This window comes from Hibiscus syriacus, unplaced genomic scaffold (genome assembly GCF_006381635.1).
Source record: "Hibiscus syriacus cultivar Baekdansim isolate YM2019G1 unplaced genomic scaffold, ASM638163v2 tig00110885_pilon, whole genome shotgun sequence".
NCBI classification, from domain to species: Eukaryota; Viridiplantae; Streptophyta; class Magnoliopsida; order Malvales; family Malvaceae; genus Hibiscus; species Hibiscus syriacus.
Window position 1 is genome coordinate 71262 of NW_024062897.1, and position 26763 is coordinate 98024.

Consider the following 26763-nt stretch of genomic DNA (forward strand, 5'->3'; position numbering starts at 1 on the left):
ATTGCATTTTTTTTGTTACTTTAGTGGTTTGAAATTTTAGTTTATTTGCGAGGATCCTTAATTCACCCTGGAAGTTGAAAGAAGTTCTCATATAGGTACTAAACATGCAGTGTGTCTATTTTGTGACTGTAATTTCTAAATGTTACCTAGTCAAAATACTGGCGAATTGGTCTTTGATACTTATTTTTTGAGATCGATTAGCAGTACCAATATATGTACCAATTTTAGTTATTATCACCACAATTCCACATCTAAAACCAGTCTTCTCATTTTCATCTGCCAACTCGAAGAGAGCTTTTGCGATAGGTGCCGATCGAGCAACCATCAGCACATGAGCTTCACATTTTCTTAAGTGAGAGCCTTTGACATTTCCTTTATTCATTTATATGCTTGCCAGGTCCATGTGAACAATAGGCTATTGGATGGTCTGGCAGTACAAGGGGCCATCATCTTTTTCAAAAAGCCTTGGAGAAGGTTCTGTAATGGTAAATTTATGCTAGTTTAAGGCCTTTCCTTTAGTGTTCTTCATTCATAGATTTGGTGTTTATTTTCAATCCATATGCCAATGCCATACACATGTTATGGGAATTTAAGACACAAATGTAGCAGCATTGGTAGATGAAAAAGTTTATTATTATTATTATTATTATTATTATTATTATTATATCGGGCCTGCAAAGCTGTAGTTTGCCAGAATTTTCAAACTGTAGTTTGCCAGAATTTTCAAACTTCGTTTGGTTCTTCAAAAAGAACAAAAATTGATGGATGGGTCATTCCCTCCATTATCATTCTCCCGCGGGTCCATGGAAAAGTAGTTTTAAATTTCTAAGCTTAAGCGTAGAATTCACTTTGTCATCCTAATGTACGTAAAAAATATTTTTTTATTAAAAGTGTATCAAATAATAATTACTTACAAATATAATAATATTTCATAAAAAAGTTTAAGATAAATTAAAAAATCAAATTTACCCTAAGAAAACAAGTTTAAGATAAATTTAGATTAAATTAATAAAACATATATTTATATTAAATTTAGGGTAAAGTACAGTAATGATCACTAAACTTTTCTAAAGCTTTCATTTAGGTTCCCCAACTTTTAAAACTTGCAATACAGTCCCTCAACATTTAGTTCGTTTGTAATATGGTCCCTCAACATTTAGCATGTTTGCAATATGGTCCCTCAACATTTAGTCCGTTTGTAATATGGTCCCTGACGTAACTGTTGGGGACCATATTGTAAATAGACTAAATGTTGGGGGACTGTATTGTAAGTTTTAAAAGTTGGGAGACCTAAATGAAAGCTTTAAAAAAGTTCAGTGACCATTACTATACTTTACCCTAAAAAATAAAGGACTAAAATGATTAAATTAATAAATATGAAAGGCCAAAAATGTTATTTTCACCAAAACAAACAAAAGGAAAATAATTCAGCCCGTGAACAAGATAAAAACGAAAAATATTGAATGCATATTAATTCAAGATAAACAATCACATTTTATTTGATCATAAAGTTTTCAATAAGAAATCTCATTAATTTCAAAAGATTGATAATGAGATTACATTAACAGCTCTCGAATTGACAGTGAAAATAGTCTCTCAGTTATGGTTGATAGGTTTATTAGTCAAGCCAAATCCAAATGGAAATAGAGGGCCATAATGTGTATCGCCCACTTTCATAGGGAGTTGGTCCACCGTCTTAAACCATGTCCTCGCAAGCTTCCCCATGAATCTATACTCACCGAACAACACATCGGTAACACCTTGTGCCTCCAAGCAGGAACAAGTGCATCGATTATGTTGAGTTAATCGATCGATGGAATCGGCCAAGAGGGGGGTGAATTGGCAATTAAAATTTTGGTTGAAGATTTTGCAGAAAATTGAAAGTAATTGCACAACGATTTAGAGTGGTTCGACTTTCTCAACCAAAGTCTACGTCCACTACCTTAGCTATCCACACTAAGGATTTTCCACAAATTCACTAATTTGTCTTTCTTTTGAGGACAAAGAGTAACCTTACAAATCCCTCAAGAATTATACCCCAAATTCTTGAGAAACTCTCTCCCAAAGAGAACAATACAAATTTTGCAAACTTACAAGAAAATCCTCACAAGGCAAGATGTTTGCACAATTCTAGAACAAAGAAAGAACACTCAAGAATAATACAATTGAGCACAATAAGTGTTCTTGAAAGCAAAAATGAATATTGAATGAAATAGGCTTGAAAATGCTCAAACTTGAGGTTTGATGCTTTCTCTTTGATTCTCTCTTGATTCTTTTTTATTCTTGTTTCTTGTTATTGATCAATGACTTATAAGCTTGTTTAAATACACCTTCAAATGATTCTGAACGTTGGGAATGATTAGTGGAGTCAATAGAGTCATTTTAGTGTGAAATCAATTAATAAAAACAGCTTGGAGCGTGGGGGGAATCGATACCCCCTCATGGGGAATTGGTTCCCTAAGTATAAAATTCAAATATTTCGACCGTTGAACAGGGGGGAATTGGTACCCCCTTGGGGGGGAATCGGTTCCCTCTGAGCAATATGGAATTTTTGGCTTTGAAATGGTTCGAAATATTTTGTAAAATTGTTTTAAAATTATTTTAAGTTTAAAACTTAATTTTACACTTGAGTAAGAATTAAAAATGACATTTGAAAGATTTGAAGTAATATTTTGATATTCGAATAATTATATCGAATATACTTAGAAAATATTTTGGAAAATCTTAAATTCATTTATCTTAATTTGTTATATCGAAATATCAAAATGTTTTCAACAATCTCCCCCTTTTTGATATAACAAAACATTTTAGTAATTTTAAGATTTTGAAATCAAGTTTTGAAATTACTCCCCCTTACTCTAACACTTCTCCTCTTTAAAATACTTTAACATTTCTCCCCCATTTTGTTAAATCAAAAAGACTTTTAAAAGATTTTAAACAAGGTTTTGAAATCATTTAGCCAATTGATGATAAATATATATAGCTTAAGCTGCTAAGATCACAATCAAGAGAAACGTTAGCCATTAGTTTCATAATCAATATTCATAAACAATGTGACATGGAAAAATTGGTCATATATCTAACATGATGTAAATGATGCAATAATGAATAAATTTAACCAAACCAAATATATATAAGTTCAAACATCCATAATCCATCAAACAAATTCAAACATCCAACAATCTAAGTAAAACAATCCAAAGTCATTCAAAATGTTGAAAACAATAAGTTTGAAGTTATGATCTAAATAAAGCTAAGCAAGAATAGGGCCTAATCGTCCATCGGCGCATCAAGAGGAGATAAATGTGTCCAAATATTGGTCACATCACGTGAAAGTGCATCGACCCTTTTGTCCAACGAATCGAAACGACGATTCATCGTTTCAGTGGTAGCGGTCAGATTTGAATCAATGGATGCAAGCCTCAAATCAATGTTCTCCATAAATGTTCGGAAGTATGGAGGCACTTGATCTTCTTGTTGTACTTGTTCCTCGCGCTGCTCCGGCTCATCGTTGGAGTTATCTTCTTCTGGAGGTTGTTCACGGGTACGAATCCGAAGACCAGTTTCTTCATTGATCTTCCATCCCAATTTAGTTAAAGAGAATATATTGATTTGGTTTTTGAAGGGAAATGAAGCATCAATACCAACTCTAAGCATAACCTTCTTAAACAGATTACTAACAATACAACCATAAACTAAAGAAGAACATAATTTTTTATTGGGAACAAGATTTACGGTTTCGACAAGTTCATAAAAGATAATCTGTGGAAGGTTGATTTTGAGATTATTTTGGACACAATGTAGCCAAAATAAATCTAAGGCTCGAAGAGTAGAGTAACGGCCTCCAGATGGTCGAAACCACCAAGAGATCATAAGGTGAAGAAAACGGTCGTGAAGATCTAAAACACTCGTATTATCCCTTCGTTTATACTGAGATCCTACCGTTAGTTTTTCATTATCTAACCCGTCATTATTTAATCCTAATACGGTGGTAATATATTCCGAGTCAAGATGAAGGAATCATCCTAGAAGATAGGATCGGATCCCTATGGTTAAGGTTTTCTCTCGGTTTTTAATGCAAATAACATTAGAGTAGAAGTTACGAACAAGTTGATGGTAGACAATTGGTTCAAGCTCGAAGAGTTTGTCAAATTTCCACTCTTGAAGAGTAGGAAGATGACGAAAATTTATGTCTAACATGGCTTGAAGAGATGGGATTCGTTCTTCCCAGATTTTGTAGGACTCAAAGTATTGACAAAATCTAAAGTAGAGATTTTGTTTTCGACCGGGTTCATTAAAACAAGAATTGCGAATGGTCATGTTTGGATCATCGGGATTAAGATTAGGAATTTGTTGGATGGGTGGAGGATTTGGAGGTTGACTAGAACGACTAAAGGAAGCTCTAGAACGTTTATGAGACATGATTTAAGATAATCGGAATGGAAAGAATAACCTACAATTTTAAAACGCATGTATGCAAAATAATCAATCTCAAAACTCAATTGAGTCCTTAATATTTCAAGGTTCTCTATACCAATCCTAATGGGCAAAGTTTTTGAAAACTATTGAAAAATAAGGTTTTGAGAATCAATATACATATGTTTTCATAATAACAACATAATTAAATCAAAACACAACAATTTGAAAATATAATTTTTTTTAAATTTCGAAATTTTTTAAAATCTTTGAAAATTCTTGTGTTTTTTTATGAAATTAGTTGTAGAATCTAGTTTCTAATCGCTAAACAATCAATGCATGATCTAAAGTTCAACCTAGAACTAATTAAAACTAGTTTTATGTTCAAAAATTGATGAAATATAAGTTTTAGGAAAATACCTTGAAGAATTTCGGATTTGAGTAAGATTAGATGAAGTTTGCACTTTTTTATGATTCTAACAGGTTTAGGAGATGATATTTGAAGAGAATTTCGATTAAAAACGTTGTTTTGAGGCAAAGTGAAGATTTGAGAGATGGAGAGAGTGATATGCGATAAAGAAAGAAGAATAAGAGGGTTTGAGCAAGAAAGGGGTTATGCCCGTGTTAAAAACATAACCTCCAGGGGGTATCAATTCCCCTACAGGGGGAATCGGTTCCCCTTCAAAGGGGGAATCGGTTCCCCTTCAAGGGGAGTATCGATTCCCTCTGCACCAAAACTGATAAAATCTAATTTTAAACACTCAAAATGCTAAATTAATTTTCTCTAGTGGTATTGACAACTCATATATTGAAAATTAATCATGTTCAATCAATCAAATTTATCATTAAAAATTATTTGAATATAAAGTTAATTTTCACCAAGAATCATAAACTCCCCCTAACTAAAAGCAATGAATGCAATCAAAAATTACTATTATATGCATTTTTCATTTATTCTTAAAAGTGCTAAAATTATTTTAAGAACTAAGTGAAGATAGGATAGTTAAACCTAATTCTCTCCTAAGTGTCCAAAAATGTTCCTTGTCTAAAGATATCCGCTAATTGATGCAAAGTATCAACAAATTCTAGAACTACATCTTCCTTAGTGACATGGTCTCTAATGAAGTGATGTCTTATTTCAATGTGCTTAGTTCTAGAGTGTTGGATGGGATTTTTAGTGAGACAAGTAGCACTATTATTGTCACACTTAATAGGAATGGTATCTACTTCAATTCCATAATCAAAAAGTTGTTGTTTCATCCATAAAACCTTTGAACAATAACTACCAGCTGAAATGTATTCAGCTTCAGTGGTAGATAATGCAACACAATTTTGTTTCTTTGAAACCCAAGAAATCAACATATTTCCAAGGAATTGGCAAGTACCAGAGGTGCTTTTTCTATCTAATTTGCATCCTCCATAATCCGCATCAGAAAAGGCATGCAAGCTAAAGCTAGAGTCTCTAAGATACCAAAGTCCTAAACTAGCAGTGTCCTTAAGGTATCTAAAGATTCTCTTAACATCTAGTAAATGTGATTCCTTAGGGCATGATTGAAATCTAGCACATAAGAAAACACTGAACATAATGTCTGGTCTACTTGCAGTTAGATAGAACAAAGAACCAATCATTGACCTATATAATTTAACATCCACACATTTACCTCCTTCATCCAAGTCAAGCTTTGTAGAAGAGCTCATTGGAGTGTCATGAGGTTTCCCATTTTCCAGTCCAAACTTTTTGAGCTTATCTTTGACGTATTTAGCTTGATTGATGAAGATGTCATCTTTTCTTTGCTTGATTTGGAGTCTAAAGAAAAATGAGAGCTCCCCCATCATGCTCATCTCGAATTCGCTTTGCATTAGCTTAGAAAATTCTTTGCAAAGAACATCATTAGTAGAACCAAATATTATATCATCAACATAAATTTGAACTACTAATAAATCTTTACCTTTATGCTTTAAAAACAATGTAGTGTCAACCTTCCCTTTTGAAAAACATTTTTCAATTAAAAAGTTTGACAATCTTTCATACCAAGCTCTAGGAGCTTGTTTTAAATCATAAAGTGCTTTTGTCAATTTAAGAACATGATCCGGAAATTTTGAATCTTCAAAACCTGGAGGTTGTTCCACATACACTTCTTCTTTAATAAAACCATTTAAAAATGCACTTTTAACATCCATTTGATGTAATTTAAATTCATGAAAACATGCAAATGCTAATAACATTCTAATTGCTTACATCCTAGCTACGGGAGCGTATGTTTCACCATAGTCTATGCCCTCTTCTTGAGTATACCATTGAGCAACAAGTCTAGCCTTGTTTCTCACTATATTACCACTCTCATCAAGCTTATTCCTAAATACCCATCTAGTACCTACAATATATTTATTACTAGGCCTTTCAACTAATGTACATACTTTACTTCTCTCAAATTGATTTAACTCTTCTTGCATAGCCATAATCCAATGTTCATCATTTAATGCTTCTTTAATATTCTTAGGCTCTATGCATGAGATAAATGCAATATAATTACAAATATTTCTAAGAGAAGATCGAGTTGTTACCCCTTTGGATGGATCACCTATGATTTCACCATACTTGACATAGTTGAATTTTCTTGGGTAAAATACTTCCCTTTCTTCAATGGTTGGATTCTCGAGAGGAGCATAGTTTCCTCATCTTTCGTTTCTTCCTTTGATGATGGTTCTCCAATGTCATGTCTAACGTCATTTGTATTTATAATATCTACATCATCATTCAAGCAATAATCCTTCATCGGAAGGATATTATCATTGAAAACAACATGTATAGACTTTTCTACAACTAAATTTATTTTATTAAATACTCGATAAGCTTTAGAACTTAAGGAATAACCCAGAAAAATTCCTTCATCACTTTTAGCATCAAATTTGCCAAGATTATCTTTATCGTTGTTTAAAACAAAACATTTACATCCAAAATGATGAAAATAACTAATGTTAGGCTTTTTATTTTTAAAAAGTTCATATGGAGTTTTCTTCAAAATAGGCCTAATCGTTACTCGATTAATAATATAACAAGCAGTATTTGTGGCTTGCGCCCAAAAATATTTTAGCAAATTATTTTCACAAAGCATGGTTCTAGCCATTTCTTCTAAAGTTCAATTTTTCCTTTCAACAACTCCATTTTGTTGAGGGGTTATAGGTGCTGAAAATTATAACTAATACCATTAGAATTACAAAATTCAGTAAATCCAAGATTTTCAAATTCAGTTCCACGATCACTCCTAACACTAGTTATAGAGTAACCTTTTTCGTTTTGGATTACTTTTGAAAACGTGATGAATTTTTCTAATGCTTCATCTTTAGTACTTAAGAATAGAACACAAGTATATCTAGAATAGTCATCTACCAAGACAAATGCATATTGTTTTCCACCCAAGCTAGTAGTTCTAGATGGCCCAAAAAGATCTAAATGGATCAATTGCAATACTCTACTAGTTGATACATCATTAATGGATTTAAAAGAAACTCTATTTTGTTTTTCTTTAGCACAAGCATCACAGATTTTATTATTATCAAATTTTAGTTTAGGCAGCCCTCGAACCAAATCTCTTTGAATTAACCGTTGCAAGACACTCATACTAGCATGTCTTAGTCTCATATGCCATAACCAACTATCATGCTCATCCTTAGCAACTAGGCATAAATTAGTCATATCTATAGAGTCTAAATGCACCATGTATATGTTTCCTATTCTATGACCAACAAGCATAATCCGATTAGATGCAATGTCAATAACTTTACAACCATTAGTTTCAAATATGACATTGAATCCTTTATCACAAAATTGACTAATTCTCAAAAGATTATGCTTTAATCCATTCACATATAAAACATTTTTAATTTGTATGGAAAAGGTATTACCTATTGTACCTATACCTTCGATGTAACCTTTTGAATTATCACCAAAAGTCACTTCTCCTCCATTTTTGGCGTTAAGCTCTATGAACCGACTTTTGTATCCGATCATGTGTCTTGAGCATCCACTATCAAGGTACCATGAGTTTGAATTTGTTTCCCGTGACTTGTAGCAATGCTCTTTTTCCTTAGAATCTTCGAATGCCATTAAGCACAAGTTTGCTACTTCTTGTTCCTCTTCATCGGAACCTTCTTCATCCTCCATATATCCATATGAGCCTTGTGCTTATTCTTTGATTGGCCCTTTCTCTTCAATTGTGGGCAATCATATTTGACATGCCCTGGTTTTTTGCATTCATAGCAAATGATCGGGTCATTCTCTTTTGGTTCATTTTTGAAACCTTCATTTCATTTGAATTTTCTTCCTCGGTAAGGTCTCATCATTTTTCTGAACCGTTTGGAAAACAATGACATTTCCTCGTCATCGTCATCTTCATCTGAATCACTCTCATCTTTTGTGGATTTGAGAGCAATTCCAATGTTTTTCTTCTTCTCCTTCTCCTTTGGTGTCTCGTCAATCTTATCGAGGTCCACCACATCTTCAAGCATCATTTCATGAGTGAGGAGAGAACCGATTAGCTCTTCAAGAGTTAAGAACTTTAGGTTCTTTGCCTCGATGATTACCGTCTTCTTGGATTGCCATGATTTTGGAAGTGAGTAAACTAACTTCCTCACAAGCTTTTCGTTTAGAATGATCTCTCCATATGATCTGAGACCATTGACAATCGTTGAGAATCTATCCGTCATAGCTTTGATATCTTTATTTGGTTTCATCCTGAAATTTTCATAGCTATGTGTTAGAAGACTAATTTTAAATTCTTTTATCTCGTCGGTGCCTTCATGAGTGACTTGTAGTTTATCCCATATTTCTTTGGCAGTTGTACAAGATGAAACTCTTCCATATTCATCTGGTCCAAGAGCATAAAATATGATATGGATGGCTTTGGAGTTGAGCTGGAACATTATTGTCTCTCCTTCACTCCACAATCTTGGATGAGTGAGAGGCTTGATATATCCGTCTTCTACAACATTCTATGCTCCCATGTCACTGGATTGAATGAAATACATCATCCTATTCTTCCAATAGGCATAGTTAGCTCCATTGAAGAAAGGAGGCTTGTTGACGGGCATCGAATCGAGACCGGAGTTCGACGTTTTAAGTGGAGGCCATTGATGACTTTGATTATCGATGTAACTCTTCCCGAATTGACTCAAGAGGCGATTAAACCTTCAAATGAGTTAGGCTTTGATGTCAATTGTTGAGTTAATCGATCGATGGAATCGACCAAGAGGGGGTGAATTGGTAATTAAAATTTTGGTTGAAGTTTTTGCAGAAAATTGAAAGTAATTGCACAGCGATTTAGAGTGGTTCGACTTTCTCAACCAAAGTCTACATCCACTACCTTAGCTATCCACACTAAGGATTTTCCACAAATTCACTAATTTTTCTTTCTTTTGAGGACAAAGAGTAACCTTACAAATCCCTCAAGAATTATACCCCAAATTCTTGAGAACACTCTCTCCCAAAGAGAACAATACAAATTTTGCAAACTTACAAGAAAATCCTCATAAGACAAGATGTTTGTACAATTCTAGAACAAAGAAAGAACACTCAAGAATAATACAATTGAGCACAATAAGTGTTCTTGAAAGTAAAAATGAATATTGAATGAAATAGGCTTGAAAATACTTAAACTTGAGGTTTAATGCTTTCTCTTTGATTCTCTCTTGATTCTTTTTTATTCTTGTTTCTTGTTATTGATCAATGGCTTCTAAGCTTGTTTAAATACATCTTCAAATGATTCTGAACGTTGGGGATGATTAATGGAGTCAATAGAGCCGTTTTAGTGTGAAATCAATTAATAAAACAGTTTGGAGCGCGGGGGGAATCGGTTCCCTAAGTGTAAAATTCAAATATTTCGTCCGTTGAATAGGGGGAATCGGTACCCCATTGGGGGGGAATCGGTTCCCTCCGAGCATTCTATTTTTCTCAGAGCCAAACCATTCAGGGGGAATCGATTCCCTATGAGTAATCTAGAATTTTTTGGTTTGAAATGGTTCGAAATATTTTGTGAAATTGTTTTAAAATTATTTTAAGTTTAAAACTTAATTTTACACTTAAGTAAGAATTAAAAATGACATTTGAAAGATTTGGAGTAATATTTTGATATTCGAATAATTATATCGAATATACTTAGAAAATCTTTTGGAAAATCTTAAAATTCATTTATCTTAATTTGTTATATCAAAATATCAAAATGTTTTCAACAGATTGTCGAGAGATACAGCTGTATGACAATCAGTTGGCCAGAGATGACAACCGCTACACATTTCACAGCCTTACAAACATTGCTACTAGTGCTTGGCACAGGCTCAGGTATCGTCAGATTGAGGCTATCACTAATGTTTTTGCGTACGACGGTCCTCCCACTACAACGATGGCGTAAGAGAACTTGTTGGACTTGACATAGTTTGCCCTAGGGTTCTCATTGTAGACAACTTGTGTGGTCGAATCTACTATATTCAATGGCATGGAGGATGTGGTACTTGTTCATCATGCAGATTGTGTTCTAATTAAATATCGGTGAGATCTCAAGATAGGATCGATGAAACCGATATGTTTTCAAGTGTAAATTTACGGCATACCACTATTGAGGATGTTGCCACCAAGACCCTTCCATGTAATGGTCCGACATCCACATTGAGAACCCAAGTAATCAGCATGACTTCCAGCAACAAGTATCTTAGTTGTTTTCTTCGGAAGAGGTAGCAACGGCTTATCGGCCGACTTACCATTATTCTACAAGAGTTTTCCTCACGACTTCCCTTGCTAGCTCCCAATGTTGTTGTTAAAAGCGTGTTATTCAAGTCACCCAATTATAATATCAGGATAATGTACTCGACGTACCTGATTCCCAATTTGGTTAACCAGGCCTGTATCGGCTATCAGATTCTCGAACAACCCCACGCAAATTTTACCCTCATGATCCTTTTTTCGGCACCGTCCATCCTGCTCATGGGAATGATATTATGCTTAACTTGATAGGTAAAGTCATCAACGAACTCTGTGTAGCTAAAAGGAACCACCACCTGCAACATATTCAATGTGTCAAAACACAAATATATATTGCATTATGATTGATAACTTAGATAATCATAATGAAATGAATCCGACCGACCATATCGATCCCAGCACCGACTCCGACTTCTACAGAATACGAGTAGTTAGCATGTGGATGAGAGGTAATCCTGTCAAGACCCTGCCAATCTGATATAACAAAGCCCTGCAAAGCACCCCAAGAGATGTTTAAAAATGAATACCTTATACAAATTTTTTGAGCGGTGACACATTCAAGTTCAATTCGTTTTGGTTACCCTGAACTTTAGCTTGTTTTTGAGGTAGCCGGTGATGAGTTCACGATTAGCATGCATCTTCTTCCCGTTCCGGCTAGAATATGATACCATAATTGTTGAAACACCCTTTCTTACAGCGCTGATATATCCAGGCATGTGGATGCTCAATAGTCCCTACAAGCTAATTACGATATTATTCTAGTTTATGCCGTTTATCGTTCCTCCGTATACCAGATAATGCTTAGCACATGCTGCCACATTTTTCCTAAGACAAACAAGTACACCGCTTTAGTTATCGAATTCGTGTTTTACATTTAGATAACTAAACGACCGATGACAGACGCTTGCCACAAGACTCATTAATGGTTGGTGTATAGTAAATATTCTTACTTTCCAGCAACAAAATGAATACCCTTTCTAGAATTGGCAATGAGTTCCCCTTGTAAACTAGGTATAATCTCGGTCATCAATTGGACAATCTTTAGATCCTCACTGTAGCTTTTGTAGCACCTACCCCACCTTGGATTCCTGCAAACCTGTGAAACCAAGAAAGAAAACAAACAGTCAAGGCCATTCACATATCCGTGATTCGAGCACATTCTCGTGTTTGATTAATGTGGAGCCAAAAAATAGGGGATTCCCGTTGCTAGAACTTCGAGCACGATTGCATCTCCAATATTCTTGATGAGTTAAGGATCAATGGTTACTCCAAGACCAACATTGTAAGGGAAGATAGTTTCCTTGTACACATTGTTATGGCCGTGAATCGTATCAATCCCATACATCATTGGAATCCCAGGTAAATAAGGCTTCCTTTTGGAGTGAGCTGACCATGTTAATCCAAGTATGAGGAGTAGCTTATGGGGCTGGGACACTCCTTACGCATACACACCATACATATAATCATCAATGATACATACATGCATACACACATACATATATACATAAAGCTAAAATATGGACATAGTAAGGATTGAATACCGATTAGTAGCAACACTGTGCTCAATCTGAGTTATTTGGCCTATCTTTTCGGCCAAAGTCATCCTTTTCATCAAGTATTTGATTCGAACACCAACATGTTGCTTTGGGTCTTTATACTTCAAATATGTTGTGGATTCCGTGACAACTACTAAGCAGAAGAGTAGTAGGAAACCCAATGTGAGTATTGAAAATCTACCCATTTTTTGATCAACAACTTCTGCTCTGAAAGTTAGAAGATTTCAAGATAGAACTGTAGAATGTAAGATAAAAACTTAAACTTTAGCATGAAGGACAAAAATTTGTACCTTTGGATATTAATGTATTGAATGTTGAAACTTGAAGCTGAAAAAGGTGGATATAATGAGAGAACAGAAGTGGAAGATGATAATATGCAGGGGTCGATGCTGAGACTGTAAGAGGCACATATCTATTTATTGTTGAATTTAAAATATATTAAATAGGAGCTTTGGATCTTGCATGTTTTTTTATGTCTTATAGTTGACCTTAAAATGTTATAAATTTATGGGTAAAGTATAGTAATGATCATTGAACTTTTCTAAAGCTTTCATTTAGATCTCCCAACTTTTAAAACTTGTAATACAATCCCCCCAACATTTAGTCCGTTTGCAATATGATCCCTCAACATTTAGTCCGCTTGCAATATGGTCCTCGACGTAACTGTTGAAGGATCATATTGCAAACGGACTAAATGTTGGGAGACTGTATTGCAAGTTTTAAAAGTTGTAGGACCTAAATGAAAGTTTTAAAAAAATTCAATGACCATTACTATATTTTACCCTTAAATTTATTAACGATCACATATATATTATTTACTAATGAAATTAAGGTAGTTCAAGTATTTTAGAGAAAAAAATATTGAAATTCGAAAAGTAATAAAATAATCATAAAAGGGAGGGCGGGTTTGTCATTTCGCTCCTATCTTATTCATGTTTTTGCCTTTACCATTTCAAAAAAGCAGAATCAACAGTCTCCTCAGTATCCCTTCATTGCATTTTTCTCTTTAATTTTCTATTCATCGTCAATCGTTTATATAGATTTCTCTGCATATTCCTAAACCTTCAGTTCCATTTCATGCTAGCTGATCCAACATTCTAATTCCGCTGCTGATTTTTCATTTTCCTTCCCTTTTTTCATGATCTGTAAGTTCCATTTTTTTCTTTTTTCCTTTGTTATTTAACTTTTTCTTGAGTTAGAGTTTCATGGAATTATACATTAAATTGTTTTTAGTTTTTTGGTTCCTCTTCCCCCTGTTGTGCACGTGTATAATGTGGCGCTTTGCTTTGGTTAAAGTTCAGAGAATTTTCAGAGTTGGTTTTTTAAATGATCTACAATTTCTATCAATTTTTTTATGTTAGGAAGCATGATGGGAATATTAATGTATTTTGTTTATGCTTAGTTACCAAACTTCAAATTATATGAGTAAAATCGGTTTGTTGAGTTAGATGTTTAGTAGCTAATTTAGATAGTTACTTAACTGAATTAATTTAGGTTGGCTAGTAGTGATCTACATTTTAGTTCAAGCTGTTAAAAAACTTATTTTTCGTAATGAATTTTCAATTCTCTTATTACTAATTTAAAATCCCTATTTTTGTTGGTGATATAACAGAGTGTAGTTTCAGAACAATGACGAGGGTAAGTAGGAATTTTGGTGATACTGTGCAAAAGGAAGCACTTCCAGCTGTATCTGCTGATGTAATATTTGCTTCAAGTCGTTTTCCCAATTACAAAATTGGGGCAAATAATCAGATTGCGAATGCCAAAGGAGATCCTAAAGTTTTGTCTATGAAGGAGGTTGTTGCTCGGGAGACCACATTGTTGTTGGACCAACAGAACCGCCTCTCTGTTCGTGACCTTGCTAATAAGTTTGAGAAGGGGTTAGCTGCTGCTGCTAAGTTGTCTGAAGAGGTCAAATTCTTTCAAATTTAATTTATGCAGTTTTAATAGATAGATTGCTAAAGACATTTGTTTAATTTTTATACCTTCTTAGATTGACTTATTTTTTCCTTACGAAAAATCCATGGTAGGTTGTTGGAAACTACTTTTAAGTTGGATTTTGCTTAAATCTAAAGATAAAAGGTTAGCTCAGTGTTCTGTTTGTGTGACAATAAGGTCATTTGGATGATAAATTTTGGTTTATAGGTTCTTATGATTTGTTTGTGCACCTTGGAGTATTTCTGGCTTGAAGAACTAGGTTGGGTTGGGTCTCTGTGTAATCTGTTGATGCAAGTGATTCTTCTCTGTCTATTGTTTCTGTTAAAAGTTTAGTAGCATTGGAACTATTATTAAATTTTAATCTATACATATTTTCATGTGAACAAACTATAGTTATTTACTGGATTCAGGCTAGACTTAGAGAAGCAGCTTCACTGGAGAAACATGTCCTTTTGAAGAAGCTTAGGGATGCCCTGGAATCTTTAAAAGGGCGCGTGGCTGGAAGAAACAAGGATGATGTAATGGAAGCTATTGCCATGGTTAGTGTTCTATGTTTTGCGGTTCTATCATTGAATTGTGATCCATCAGTGATGTGCCAGACCTATTTATGATTGTTTTGAAAGTTATATGCTAATGTTTAAAAGGATTATTATCAGGTACATTGCCAGTGGATTTTTTTCCCACAAGCTGGGTTAAAATGGTGACAAGTATCACATTTATTTACATTTTAAAATTTTAAATATACCACAAGGGACAGTTGTCATGATTCTAATATTGTCTGTTGAATTTTTTTCACCACTGGCAATGTGCCAAATAATAAAGTCCATATTTAAAATGTAACTTTTGCCTGAATAGAAATTCGCTGTTAGTTTTGGTGCATAGGAAATAATGTTCATGGTGAAATATTAGGAAGAAAATGCTGTAACTTTAAGGGTGTGATTACTGATTTGTTACGTCAGGTGTTAGGTTCAAGGATGCTATTATCATTTGTCTCAACATTGTTCCAAACATTTTCCCCTTTGTAATTTGCATTTAATGTGATATGCTATACCCATTGTAGCCTTCTATTAAAGAAGGATTTGGGTTTAGAAATAGCATGGGAAGTGTTTGTAAATTTTACAGCTATCTTCTTTAGTGTAGTTAGATATGAAGCCAACTTCTTTTATAGGAGAAAATTGTTCATCTTATTTGAATATATCAGCATTGAGAATGTGTGTTTTTCTCAACCTCTTGGTTGGGAAAAATGGATATAAAAAAATCCTTCAATGCTTGAAATTTTCTCTTCTAATCCCTGATTATATCTTTTCCCCTTTGTGTTGTTCATCTAATACTGAATCCATCTATTTGGTTTCTTAGTTAATGTTTATTGCCTGAAAACTTTCAAGCAAGGCTTTGAGTTATGGTTACTTCCCCAGGTGGAAGCTCTGGCAGTTCAACTTACCCAAAGAGAAGGAGAGTTGATTCAAGAAAAGACAGAAGTGAAGAAACTAGCAACTTTCCTGAAGCAGGTAATATAACTTATGATAAATGCTGGATGATGTGGCATCCTTTTTACTTATTTCATATTAAATTTGTTTAGGAAAGTATAATTGTAGCATCAATGTATCCAAAAATGCTTAACAATCAAATACATTATTTTGTTACATATGTATGTTGTGCTTCACGAGTGTGCTTTTGGTAAGAGAGATACTGAATTTTGATCAACATTTAGAAAATATAAATGTATTATCTCACAAAGCCAGTGATTTATTTGTCTTTCTCTTGAGCTTTCAGTATTTCATGTTAGAAGTACCCATGAAGAGAAATTTAGCTGAATAGTGAATAAGTATGACACCTTTTGGTTAGTTATTATAGTTTAGTGGAAGAAAGCCTTTTTTATGTTGGGGTACTGATATCGGTTAGAATAAGTATGACACATTTAGAATAAGTATTTCATGTTTTTGGCTGGGATGATATCAGTTAAATTATGACTCTCTCAAGTTCTCTAATTTATATCTGGAAATGGAGTGTGAGGATATCCTATTGAAATTTTGAATAAAAATAATAGTTTAGAAAATGCTGTGCTTGCTATTCATTTAAACGGTGCACCTTCTTAACTTATTATTTCATTGAATTCTTTATGAACCTCACCTTGACTTTAATATTTTCTCTCCTCATAAGTCCTAAATTTGTTTCTTTGGTTTCACCTTGTTCTGGTTGCTGTCATGAAACAGTTACTGATTGTACAATGGTGGTAGAAGGCTTAGTACTTTGCTTTTGATTACACTGGCAAGTTTTTATATTATTTTCCCAGTTTTTCCTAGTTCTTACCCCTCATCCAGGCAAGGAATGAAAAGACTTGCATTCCTAATTGTGAAATCTTTATATCTCTATCAAGTTTTCTGGGGAAGGACTGTTTTTTACTTCTTGTTTCCAGAACTATCTCTTGTTCTCGAAACTATAAGTTTTTTTTCAGTGAACAGTTTTGAGAGAACTGTTCTCAGGCACCCCATTTCCCAAAAATAATGCTATTTATTTGTTTTCATCTGTATTCACATTGTTTCAAGTTTTATTTTTCAGTTTAAGTTATTGAAATATAATTATTTTAGAAAATACTCACCTAACTTATTTGCTTTCTAGAAATGTGTTTTGAGAATTAAAGAAAGAAAAGAAAACCTTGAACCTGAACTTCCTGTATTATTTTAGAAGAAGGCTATTTGCTTCATTCTTTTCTTCTACTGCGATGCATGTAAGATGCTAATTCTTCTGTTACTGCTTTACTTTGCATACTTGTGTCTCCAAATAGGCTTCGGAAGATGCTAAGAAACTTGTCGATAATGAAAGAGCTTTTGCTCGTGCTGAAATTGAGAATGCTAGAGCAGCAGTTCAGAGAGTGGAAGAGGCCCTTCAGGAGCGAGACCAAATGTCTCGAGCATCAGGCAAACAGGTTTCTGTTAAATATTCTGTTTATTGAATTTTTAAAGTAAGCTCCACTCCAATGTTTCTATCAATTGTTAAAGATATAGAAGACATTGTGGTCGATAAAGGGGTCATTGTCCGTCATGTGGCGAGAGCAACTAATTGTGAAGCGGATGAATTTGCCAAACAAGGGATTGGTTAAATGATGGGAATAAATTGGGTTGTTGTTTGTCTATTATTGGTATATTGGGATCATTAGGGAATTATATTTGTTTGTAATTGGTTGATTAACCTATGAGGTTGTTTTGTTGTAGGGTATAAACTTATTTATGTAGGTAGTGCTGTTTTGCTCTGTGTTAAGTGGACTACCATCGTTTTTGGATGGTAGTGATATCTTATTGTACTTGGTTAATATGCAATAAAACTTCAAAGGCACTCTTTTCCTCCTTCCAATGTCCGTTGAGTCTTTGTTGCTTGACGGTTATGAAGGGGGTTTTTAACGAGGCCTACCTTTTTATAAAAAAAACATTGTTTTCTTGTGAGCTTATTGCATTCATCATAGAGGTTTCTACAATGTGTTTTTTCTAATGTGACAATATTCTCTGTTTTTGTCTTTTTGTTTGTGAACAAATATTTTCCATGGATTTCAGGACCTCGAAGAATTAATGAAGGAGGTTCAAGAGGCTAGACGGATCAAAATGCTGCACCAACCAAGCAAGGTTTATATCATATACTGAATATTTTTTTCTTAAATATTCAAAAATAAAATTATTTTAAGTCACTTTTGGGTTTCTGACATGCTGCTGGCTCAATTTTTTTAACCATGAAAATCAGTTTACTTTTTTGTGCATGATGCAAGTTATATGTGGCTGCTGTAGTAAATCACAGTCTCTTAGTCCTACAAACCCATAATCGTATACGAAGTGCAAAGATGTTAGAATTTATTTTCTCTGATGTATTTTAAATATGGAAAACAATGTTGGAGTACTTTTATCATCCATCTGGAGGTTAGGATGGCTGGTGGGGGTTGATGAGTTTTCTTGTTTAATCCCTGTTTCATAGCCCTACATATGTTTTGGCTGAGTTGGGAGTTAATGTGCTCCAAAAAATAGAATAGGGCCCAAAGTGACACTTTATCAAACTTAGTGGTGTTTTTTGTCATTATGCCTAATATTAATGGCTTAAGCCTGTTAAGCATTCTTTTGGGTTTTGTTAAGGGAAAATCCATCTCTAAAGATAAAATAAAATATATTACATGTCAAAAAACAACAAATGTAATAAGTCATTTATTACCATGTGCATGGTTTATGCTAATATCGTTTATCTTTTAAATATAATTTAAATCTAGGGCTCGTCTAGGGTAAGGTAAACTACCCTAATATTTGAGTGGTTTTATTGCTGCTGCTGTTGTCATTTAAAGATTGATTACCAAAGGCACATATTAATATGACCATGGTCCTTTTCTTGCTCTTGAAGTGAAAAAATAAAAGAAAAATGAAATTTCCCTATATTAATAGATGAGGGGCCCAACTTGAATATAGAGCCACAAGAAACCCAAGATTAATAGATGTGATATAACAGCAAATAACACTCCCTTTTATGTGTTGCTCACTAATGGCCTACACGTGGACAACCTAACTAGGGGCGGTTACATGGGGTTGTGCAGAAAAAAAACAACACACATGGACTTTAATACCATGTTAAATTAGGTGACCAATTTTCCTAAACAGCTAAGCATATAGGAAATGGTCTAACTATTATGTTTAAGCTTCAACAATGATGAATACCATTCTTTGAAAAAGAGAATGTGGCAAGTATGGTTTTCATAGATATGATTACTGAATGGAAAGATCTATTATCATCCCCAGTCAATAAATTATACGGGAAAAGGGAGACTAGACCTGTTGGTAATGAATATTGTTCTTCTAAACATGAAAATCATTATTATAATATCCACTTGGTTATTTTTTTCTATGGCATTCCTCTAGATTCAGGGTGAAGAAACGATGGAGCGGGATGCGTAGTGTTAAATGATTTAATTTGAATTTGGCATGAATATTGGAGTCTGATTTACGAGGACAGAGCAAACTCTCATGTAAACGTTGGGTATATGTTCATTAGGATTTGTGTTCAAATGTTGCATTCTTAAATTTTTTGTTTGTTTTCTCCCATAGAGCTCTCTAATTGAAAAATGGCTTGTCTTTGGCTTCAAAATGAATCAAGCTATGTATAGGCATGTTAATATTAAGGGTACTTACCCGGTAAACAAATCTTATCACGTCTATTATATTGATATATGCTGAAGCATGTACGCTTTGCAGCATGACAAATCAAATTGACACCATTTCTGCTAGATTTACCCATTTCAATTCATTTTTAGTTGAAATAATGGATGAGTTAAACCAATAACATTTTACAGGTTATGGATATGGAACATGAGCTTTGTGCATTAAGGATTCAACTTGCAGAGAAGTCTAAGCATTCTCTACTTCTTCTGAAAGAGGTTTTACCTTTTATCATGTGGATTTTGTTTATCATTTTCTTCCAGCCATTCTATTTGCATTAGTTTAATATTCTTATATTCTCCTTGGTTCTTCCAAAGTATTTTTTAAATCAGTTTATTTTCTGGTACTATGTTGAGCCACACATTTCCATTTCTCTCTCATTTTCTAGTTCTTTATCATATTGGTATTTGCTTTGTTGTAGGAACATTTTTTTTTATAGGAAATAGGCCCCGTTAAAAACCCCCTTCTTAGTTATTGTGTTGTAGGAACATTCTGAAACTGAAAATTTGGGAAGGTCAATGCTCTTTGGGATAATGCATTGATCTGTAATTCTCTGGTTTTAGCATATTGAGGCCCTCATATGTTTGGGGTTCTGATGCATATTTCACATGCATGGACAAATTTAGATATCTATTACCTCTATTCCTAAGAAATGTAAAATAAGACTGTATCAGTGAATATTATACCATCTACAGCTTAGATAAGACCCAGATTTTCGTTTTGAAACAGTCTTTTGCATTCTGTTTCAAAAGGCCATACACATGATTCTACGCTCTTGTGCCCATCCAAATGGACTTCATCCCAAGGAGAACCCCCCCACTCCCACAAAAAAAAATGAATAATAAGAAAGTAATCATATCCTAAGTTCATAAGTTTGTTTTTTTTATAGAAGTTGGAGGCCTCATTAAAAACTCCCTTCGTATTCTTCCACATACTAAGAAGTATGTTAACGAACATTGGAAGGAAGAAAAGAGTACCTCATAGTTTATTAATAAAAGTATCGAATACATATGGAAACACGAAATATTCTCAAATGGAGAAATACACCATTAAAAGGTGTAAACTAAGTTCATAAGTTTGTTATTCCTTTTCAAATACTGATTAAGTAGAACTGGTGTGGTACTTACCATTTTTTATAACTTTGTAGTAATATACTGGTATCCGGCCTGAAGGATTTTGATTTTATCTCTTTTGTTACATTTATTTTCTAGTTCTTATAGTTATAGGCATTTGTGTGGAATTGACAGGTGCATATGATTGTGTTCCATTCTTTTTTTTAATCATTGACTTCTTTAACCTTCTGCTTTTCGTAACTGATTTTGCAGCTGGCAAGAAGCAAGAGAGTTGGGGGAAATTTATCTGATCTGTATGAATTAGATGGTGCTGAAGTTTTAGGTTCATATTTGCGGATTAAACCTTGTTCTGATATTGCTCCAGAGCTCTCCAAATGTTCAATTCAGTGGTACCGTATTTCATCTGAAGGTGGCAAAAAGGAGCTTATATCAGGTAAAGATAGCCATTGATTCTTTCCTCTCTATGTTTAAGGTTACTGAACAGGTGGTGTTTGATGCATAGCAAACTTTTTCTTTTGAAGTTAGATTCATTGTTAACTGATTTTTTTATTAGAAAAAATATGAATGTCATAACATGTATAGTATGTCATTTGCTTTATTATGCTGGTAGTCGAAATGTTGAAATCTTGTTGCCTGTCATACGAATTTTAAATACCTTATCAGAAAATAGTTGTTTTAACACATTCTATTCCTTAAAGCTATACCCCGTTATTTATTTATTTATTTTGATAGAAGTAGGAGGTCTCATTAAAAAAAACCCTTCATAGTTGTCCTTTACCACAAGGGAAAAGAGTACCTCAATTTTATTAAAAGCCCAAAGAAAGACAACGTTCCTTGTACAATACCAAAACTACAGCCCTCTAAATACAATTAGAGCACCCGGAAGTGCCCTATAATTCACCCAATCCCTTCTTTAGCTAATTTGTCAGCCTTCCAGTTAATACATCTAGGAATCAGCGTAAGGATTATCTCCCTAATCTTTACAAGGGTCTCTATTTCCCTAACAAGGTTGATAAAACAGGTAGGCACAGGGATAGACAGATTTATCCAATCCACTACAATTTTACAGTCACTTTCCACTATCAATCTACCCTTAGCTGCCCAAATAGAGGAGAAGAAGAACTCAATGCCTTTTCTAATCGCCTTCAATTCAGCCAGCAGGGGAGGACCAGGGCCGATGTGTTCTGAAAAGGAATCTAGAGTGATAGAGTCTCTTAAAATACCCCCAATACCCCAAGCCAACCAATCCTTCCTTACTGCACCATCAACATTCAGTTTGAAAAAGTCCACCGGTGGAGGGAGCCATCTCTGCAATGACCTACACTCAACCCCTTTGATCGGGAGTTTGTCTGCTAGGGAGGGGTCACCAATCAGCGAGTCCACGAAGATGGGAACTTGAGGGAACTTGGCCATAAACCACTTAGCCAATCTGAATCTAATAATAAAGAAAAGAGAAGCCCTATCTAGTTCCTGTTTATCGAAAACAATAGATTTTCTAAACTTCCAAATAGTCCAAAGTAGCACACCCGAGATGAATTTCCATATGGTTGACTTTGGCACCAGATCAGCCCAGGAAGCAAGAAGGGTTGGAAGATCGCGAGGAAGTGCCGAAGAGACCTCCCAAAACAGTAGGAACTTGTTCCAGAGTTCCCAAGCTACCATGCACGATATAAACAGGTGCTGGACAGATTCTTCAGCCAGATTGCTGAACAGACAAAGAAAGTCATCTACCAAGGGAACCACCCTTTTCATCAACTCTGTTTTCCCAGCCAGTTTTTGATGAAGTGCTTGCCACAAGAAAATTTCCACCCTTGTAGGAACAAACCCCTTCCAAACACAATTCTTCCAAATAGGATTCTCCCAGTCCAAGAGAGGAAATCATCCACTGATTCAATCAACTTTGTACTGCTCAACTTCCTCATAAGATTTACCCATTGCTCTAATTCCCATTCACATAAATTTCTTTTCGTTTGAACATTCCAAGACCAGCCTGTGGATTCATAACAGCCGAATTCAACCACTTTGTCCTTTTTATTGGTTGACAATGCGAAAATCCTAGGAAATTGAATTTTCAGAGGAGAGCCATCTATCCATCCATCATTCCAAAAGGAAATTGACTTACCATTCCCCACTTGAAACCAAGAATGATTCCTTAAGCACTCTCCAACATCTTTTTTCAGGTAGTTATTCCTTTTTCAGCTATACTCCGTTATGGTTGTTGATAAATATAATTTTGATTTATTAAGGTTGGCGGTTATGCCATGCTAAGTAGTATCATCCATGTTCAAGCATCCCGTTAGACAGTTGATCTGAAATGCAAATATTATCAAATGGTATAACATGTTATCTTATGGTACTGAAATTCGAATAGTTTGTCACATCAAAATCAGCGGAATTGGTCTCTCTATTACTGTAACCTGAGCTAAGGTTTATTATATTTCCTTGAACTTTTCCATGAACTTTCAAATATTGTGCTTATATTGTCTATTAAGCCACTGGATTTTATAATAATTACTTTAGATAGAACATGTTTTTTGCGTCATCTTTTCCCTGGCAGGCAGTATAGGTACAGCTATTTTAAATTTTACTCGTTTTTTTTTCCAATGTGAAAACAGAAGGTAGCAGTTACTACTGATTGCTAATCCTCTGCTACTTTTAATTCATTCATTTGGGAACTAGGTTTCTATTTTTTTATCTTTACAGATAAATTCAGGATTGGATCCTTTCTGCCTTGCAGAGTTTAGGATCAGGATGGTCATATAGAATTTGACTTTAAAGTTGGTCATCAGATATTTTCTATTTTCATGTGATGATTGATATTTTTTTTGATAGGAATAGTAGGCCTCATTAAAAAACCCCTTCATGATTAATGGAACTTGAAAATAGTTCCTTAATCAGCGGAAGGAGAAAAAGAGTGCCCTAGGATTTCATTAACCTCAAATAATTACAAAGTAATACAAGGTCTAATCTCCCTCAAGAGATAGAAAACCAAAAAGAAACAGCCCTTAACAGAACATAAATATCAACCAATACCAGCTTAGGATTTTTGTTTATTTACTTAGCCTTTATGTACAACACTCATATAAATGAGCCTTTTGAGAACCATCATGCATCTAAGAAAGATTTTATGACGTGCTGTTTATGAACAGCTTAGGTCTGTTTTGATGAAAGATTTACAACTTCAGCTTGAATTTTCTTCCGTTGCTTTTAATTTCATACTGTTTAGATGCTAGAGAAGAAGCATATTTGTATATTCAGATTTGGATATAGGATCTAACCCTCCTAGCGAAACTTTTAAAATAATTTAGCATATTCATCTTGGATAACATATCCGCATCTGATGCTCACGCCCGAGTACAAATATTTACCATAACAAAATAATTTTGATAAGCTACACGAAAAACATTTACAAATAAGCATTATTGAGATGACATGCTAATACTGACTCTTATGGGCAATAGAACAATCGTTTTCCTTTTCGGATCTGATGTATTTGTCTACTTGCTTTATCCAGGTGCCAGCAAATCAGTTTATGCTCCAGAGCCATTTGATGTTGGTCGAATCTTGCAGGTTGAGATTGTTTATGATGGCGAGCTAATCATATTAACAACTACTGGTGCTATTGATCCAGGTTTGCTGAGCATTTTTTGTTGTTGAAAATTTTACCTCATTTTTTATCGAGATTTGTAACTTGCTCTTTGTTATTGAAAGCAGCTCCTGGTTTGGGGAACTATGTGGAAGCACTTGTGCGGAAACATGATGTTGAATTCACTGTATGTTGTCCTGCTTAACAGCAGTATCCTTTACATGGCTATAAGAGTAGTGTTAGCCTTTATTTGTTTTGGGTACTTCAAATAGGATTTGATTGTTGTATCTTTCTGTGTTAGCCTTTATTTGTTTTGGGTACTTCAAATAGGATTTGATTGTTGTATCTTTCTATTGATTTATACATTTTTTTAGTTAAAGTTTTACTTTAAGCGAACTTTTTCTAGTTCTCCAGAGCAGAATGAGTTTCCACCTTAAACTTGACTTTTAAGATGCATTGCAATTGCTATCTTTCTAACAGTGGTTACTTGGGGGAAATTACCTCTTTATTTCTCCTTTTTATATTGCATTGTTCTGTGAATAATCTCTCCTGTGCTGCAGCTCATTGGAGCATTGAAGAACTAAACTTATTTTATCCTAGTGAGAATTTTAAAATTTAAACAATCCTTCAAGATCTTAAACCCTTAAAATTGTAGAAAAATAGTGTTGAATTTAGAGTTCCTACACCAAGCAAAACTTCCTGTCCAACTTCAATCTCGGATGCAAGTGCTGGTTGCTTGGTTACCAATAAACCCTTATTTGCTTGCTGACACTACTAAGCATTGACCATGGACTCCACAATCCTACTAGCTCTAGTTATATCAGTATCTCTCTGAATCTGGTTTTGGGTCACGGAATGATATGGCAAAAAGGATTTAAAGCTTTTAAAATCATTAATTGATTTAATTTCGTCTCAGCAGTTTTTCAATTGTTGGTGCAGTCTGATACATGAGAATATGTTACACGTATTTGCTAAAAATTGTTTTTGCTTCAAATATATGTGCATTTTATTGTATCTTTTGTATAATTTTAACCCCTTATTCCTTTTTTGGCTTCTAATGTTATATCATTACACTTTTTTGTATTTTATAGGTAGTTGTTACCCAAATGAATGGTGCAGATCATCCATCAGAATCTATTCATGCACTACATGTGGGGAAGATGAGGATGAAGTTATGTAAAGGCAATGCAATACTCTCTAAAGAATATTATTCCAGCTCAATGCAGGTATTAAATCTAGTAAATTTTCTCAGCAATAAAAGATTTTTTGTGTTCTCTCAAACAGTAAAGGGACGAAAAGAGAGAAATTTTGTGGTTTGGGGACGATTCTACATATATCCTTCACATTGTTCCTTGATTTGGAGTATTATTTTTTAGGAGAAATAGTACATATTAGGCACTGACAAGAGAAAGAGTAAAATGGAACCTATATTGCTTAGACACGGGTGAGTATAAGATATGAATTTACATGTGCCACTGGTATGTGCAAGTGTTTCAGACATGGGTTTCAGCACAGGTTCTTCAAGGAAAATGAAGAATTAGAGTAACATAGCCAAAACCTTGGTACAAATAAATTAACAAACTGATACAAAACATGATATTTCTGATATTCACACACACACACACACATATACCGTGTGTGGACCATGTTCAGTTCATAACCCCCTGTGCTTATATATGCTTTAGCTGTGTGGAGTTAGAGGCGGCGGAAATGCAGCAGCGCAAGCATTGTTTTGGCAAGCAAAGAAAGAGTTTTCAGTTGTATTGGCATTTGAATCGGAGAGAGAGAGAAATGCTGCCATTATGCTTGCTAGGAGATTTGCTTTTGACTGCAATGTAAGTTTTTAGTGGTTCTCCAAAATTCCGCTTCGTAGTTGTAGAAGAAAGAAATAATTTATTAATTCATTTATATATTTAAATTTTTGAAATGCCAGATCATGCTCGCTGGTCCTGTTGATAGAGCTTCTTTAGGAACCTAAATTGACTTTCTTAGGGTTCGGTTCTGCTAATTAGTTGTAATTATGCCGGGGTGTTTTTTCCCTCCATTATGCATCATTAAGTTTGTAATAGTAGGTCATCACAACATTGTGTTTTCCCTGTATTTGGTTTCAACCCATTCATTTTTTTCCTATGTTTGCCTTTGCCTTTAGCATTGTCTTCTCCCAACTCTAGGCATTGCTTTGTTGTTGTTTGATTATTATTGCATTAATGTAAAATATTCATACTTACGTTTGGAGGATTTCTTTGTGAAGCTGTTT

At 34.3% G+C, this 26763-nt stretch overlaps 1 protein-coding gene, 1 long non-coding RNA gene and 1 pseudogene across 3 annotated transcripts; 1 reads left to right on the forward strand and 2 right to left on the reverse strand.

Annotated features, from left to right (window-relative positions):
* Positions 1 to 1596: 1596 nt before the first annotated feature.
* Positions 1597 to 12911, reverse strand: LOC120144225 (annotated as a pseudogene).
* Positions 12912 to 13670: 759 nt separating this feature from the next.
* On the forward strand, positions 13671 to 26632 carry LOC120144270 (stomatal closure-related actin-binding protein 1-like). 2 transcript variants are annotated; one of them, XM_039158376.1, is made up of 13 exons: positions 13671 to 13871; positions 14352 to 14637; positions 15075 to 15203; positions 16080 to 16172; positions 17450 to 17590; positions 18213 to 18281; positions 19982 to 20065; positions 21173 to 21353; positions 24435 to 24551; positions 24635 to 24693; positions 25598 to 25732; positions 26192 to 26341; positions 26440 to 26632. In XM_039158376.1, exons 2-13 carry the CDS (start codon positions 14356 to 14358, stop codon positions 26482 to 26484), a joined length of 1485 nt encoding a protein of 494 aa, XP_039014307.1. In that variant the 5' UTR covers positions 13671 to 13871; positions 14352 to 14355; the 3' UTR covers positions 26485 to 26632. The 2 variants fall into 2 exon arrangements, with proteins under 2 accessions (XP_039014307.1, XP_039014306.1); XM_039158375.1 differs by having other exon boundaries at positions 13672 to 13871; positions 14339 to 14637; positions 26440 to 26631.
* Positions 24117 to 24379, reverse strand: LOC120144273. Its single transcript, XR_005518021.1, has 2 exons — positions 24295 to 24379; positions 24117 to 24193 (listed from the first exon to the last, which is right to left on the reverse strand). It is a non-coding gene; the product is annotated as an uncharacterized LOC120144273 (long non-coding RNA).
* Positions 26633 to 26763: the final 131 nt, after the last annotated feature.

Bases quoted from the DNA above. Each gene is read 5' to 3' on its own strand.
- LOC120144270 (XM_039158376.1), top strand. From the start codon at position 14,356: ATGACGAGGGTAAGTAGGAATTTTGGTGATACTGTGCAAAAGGAAGCA. The intron at 14,638-15,074 runs GTCAAATTCTTT...TACTGGATTCAG, and splicing joins CTGCTAAGTTGTCTGAAGAG to GCTAGACTTAGAGAAGCAGC. The intron at 24,694-25,597 runs GTATGTTGTCCT...TGTATTTTATAG, and splicing joins AACATGATGTTGAATTCACT to GTAGTTGTTACCCAAATGAA.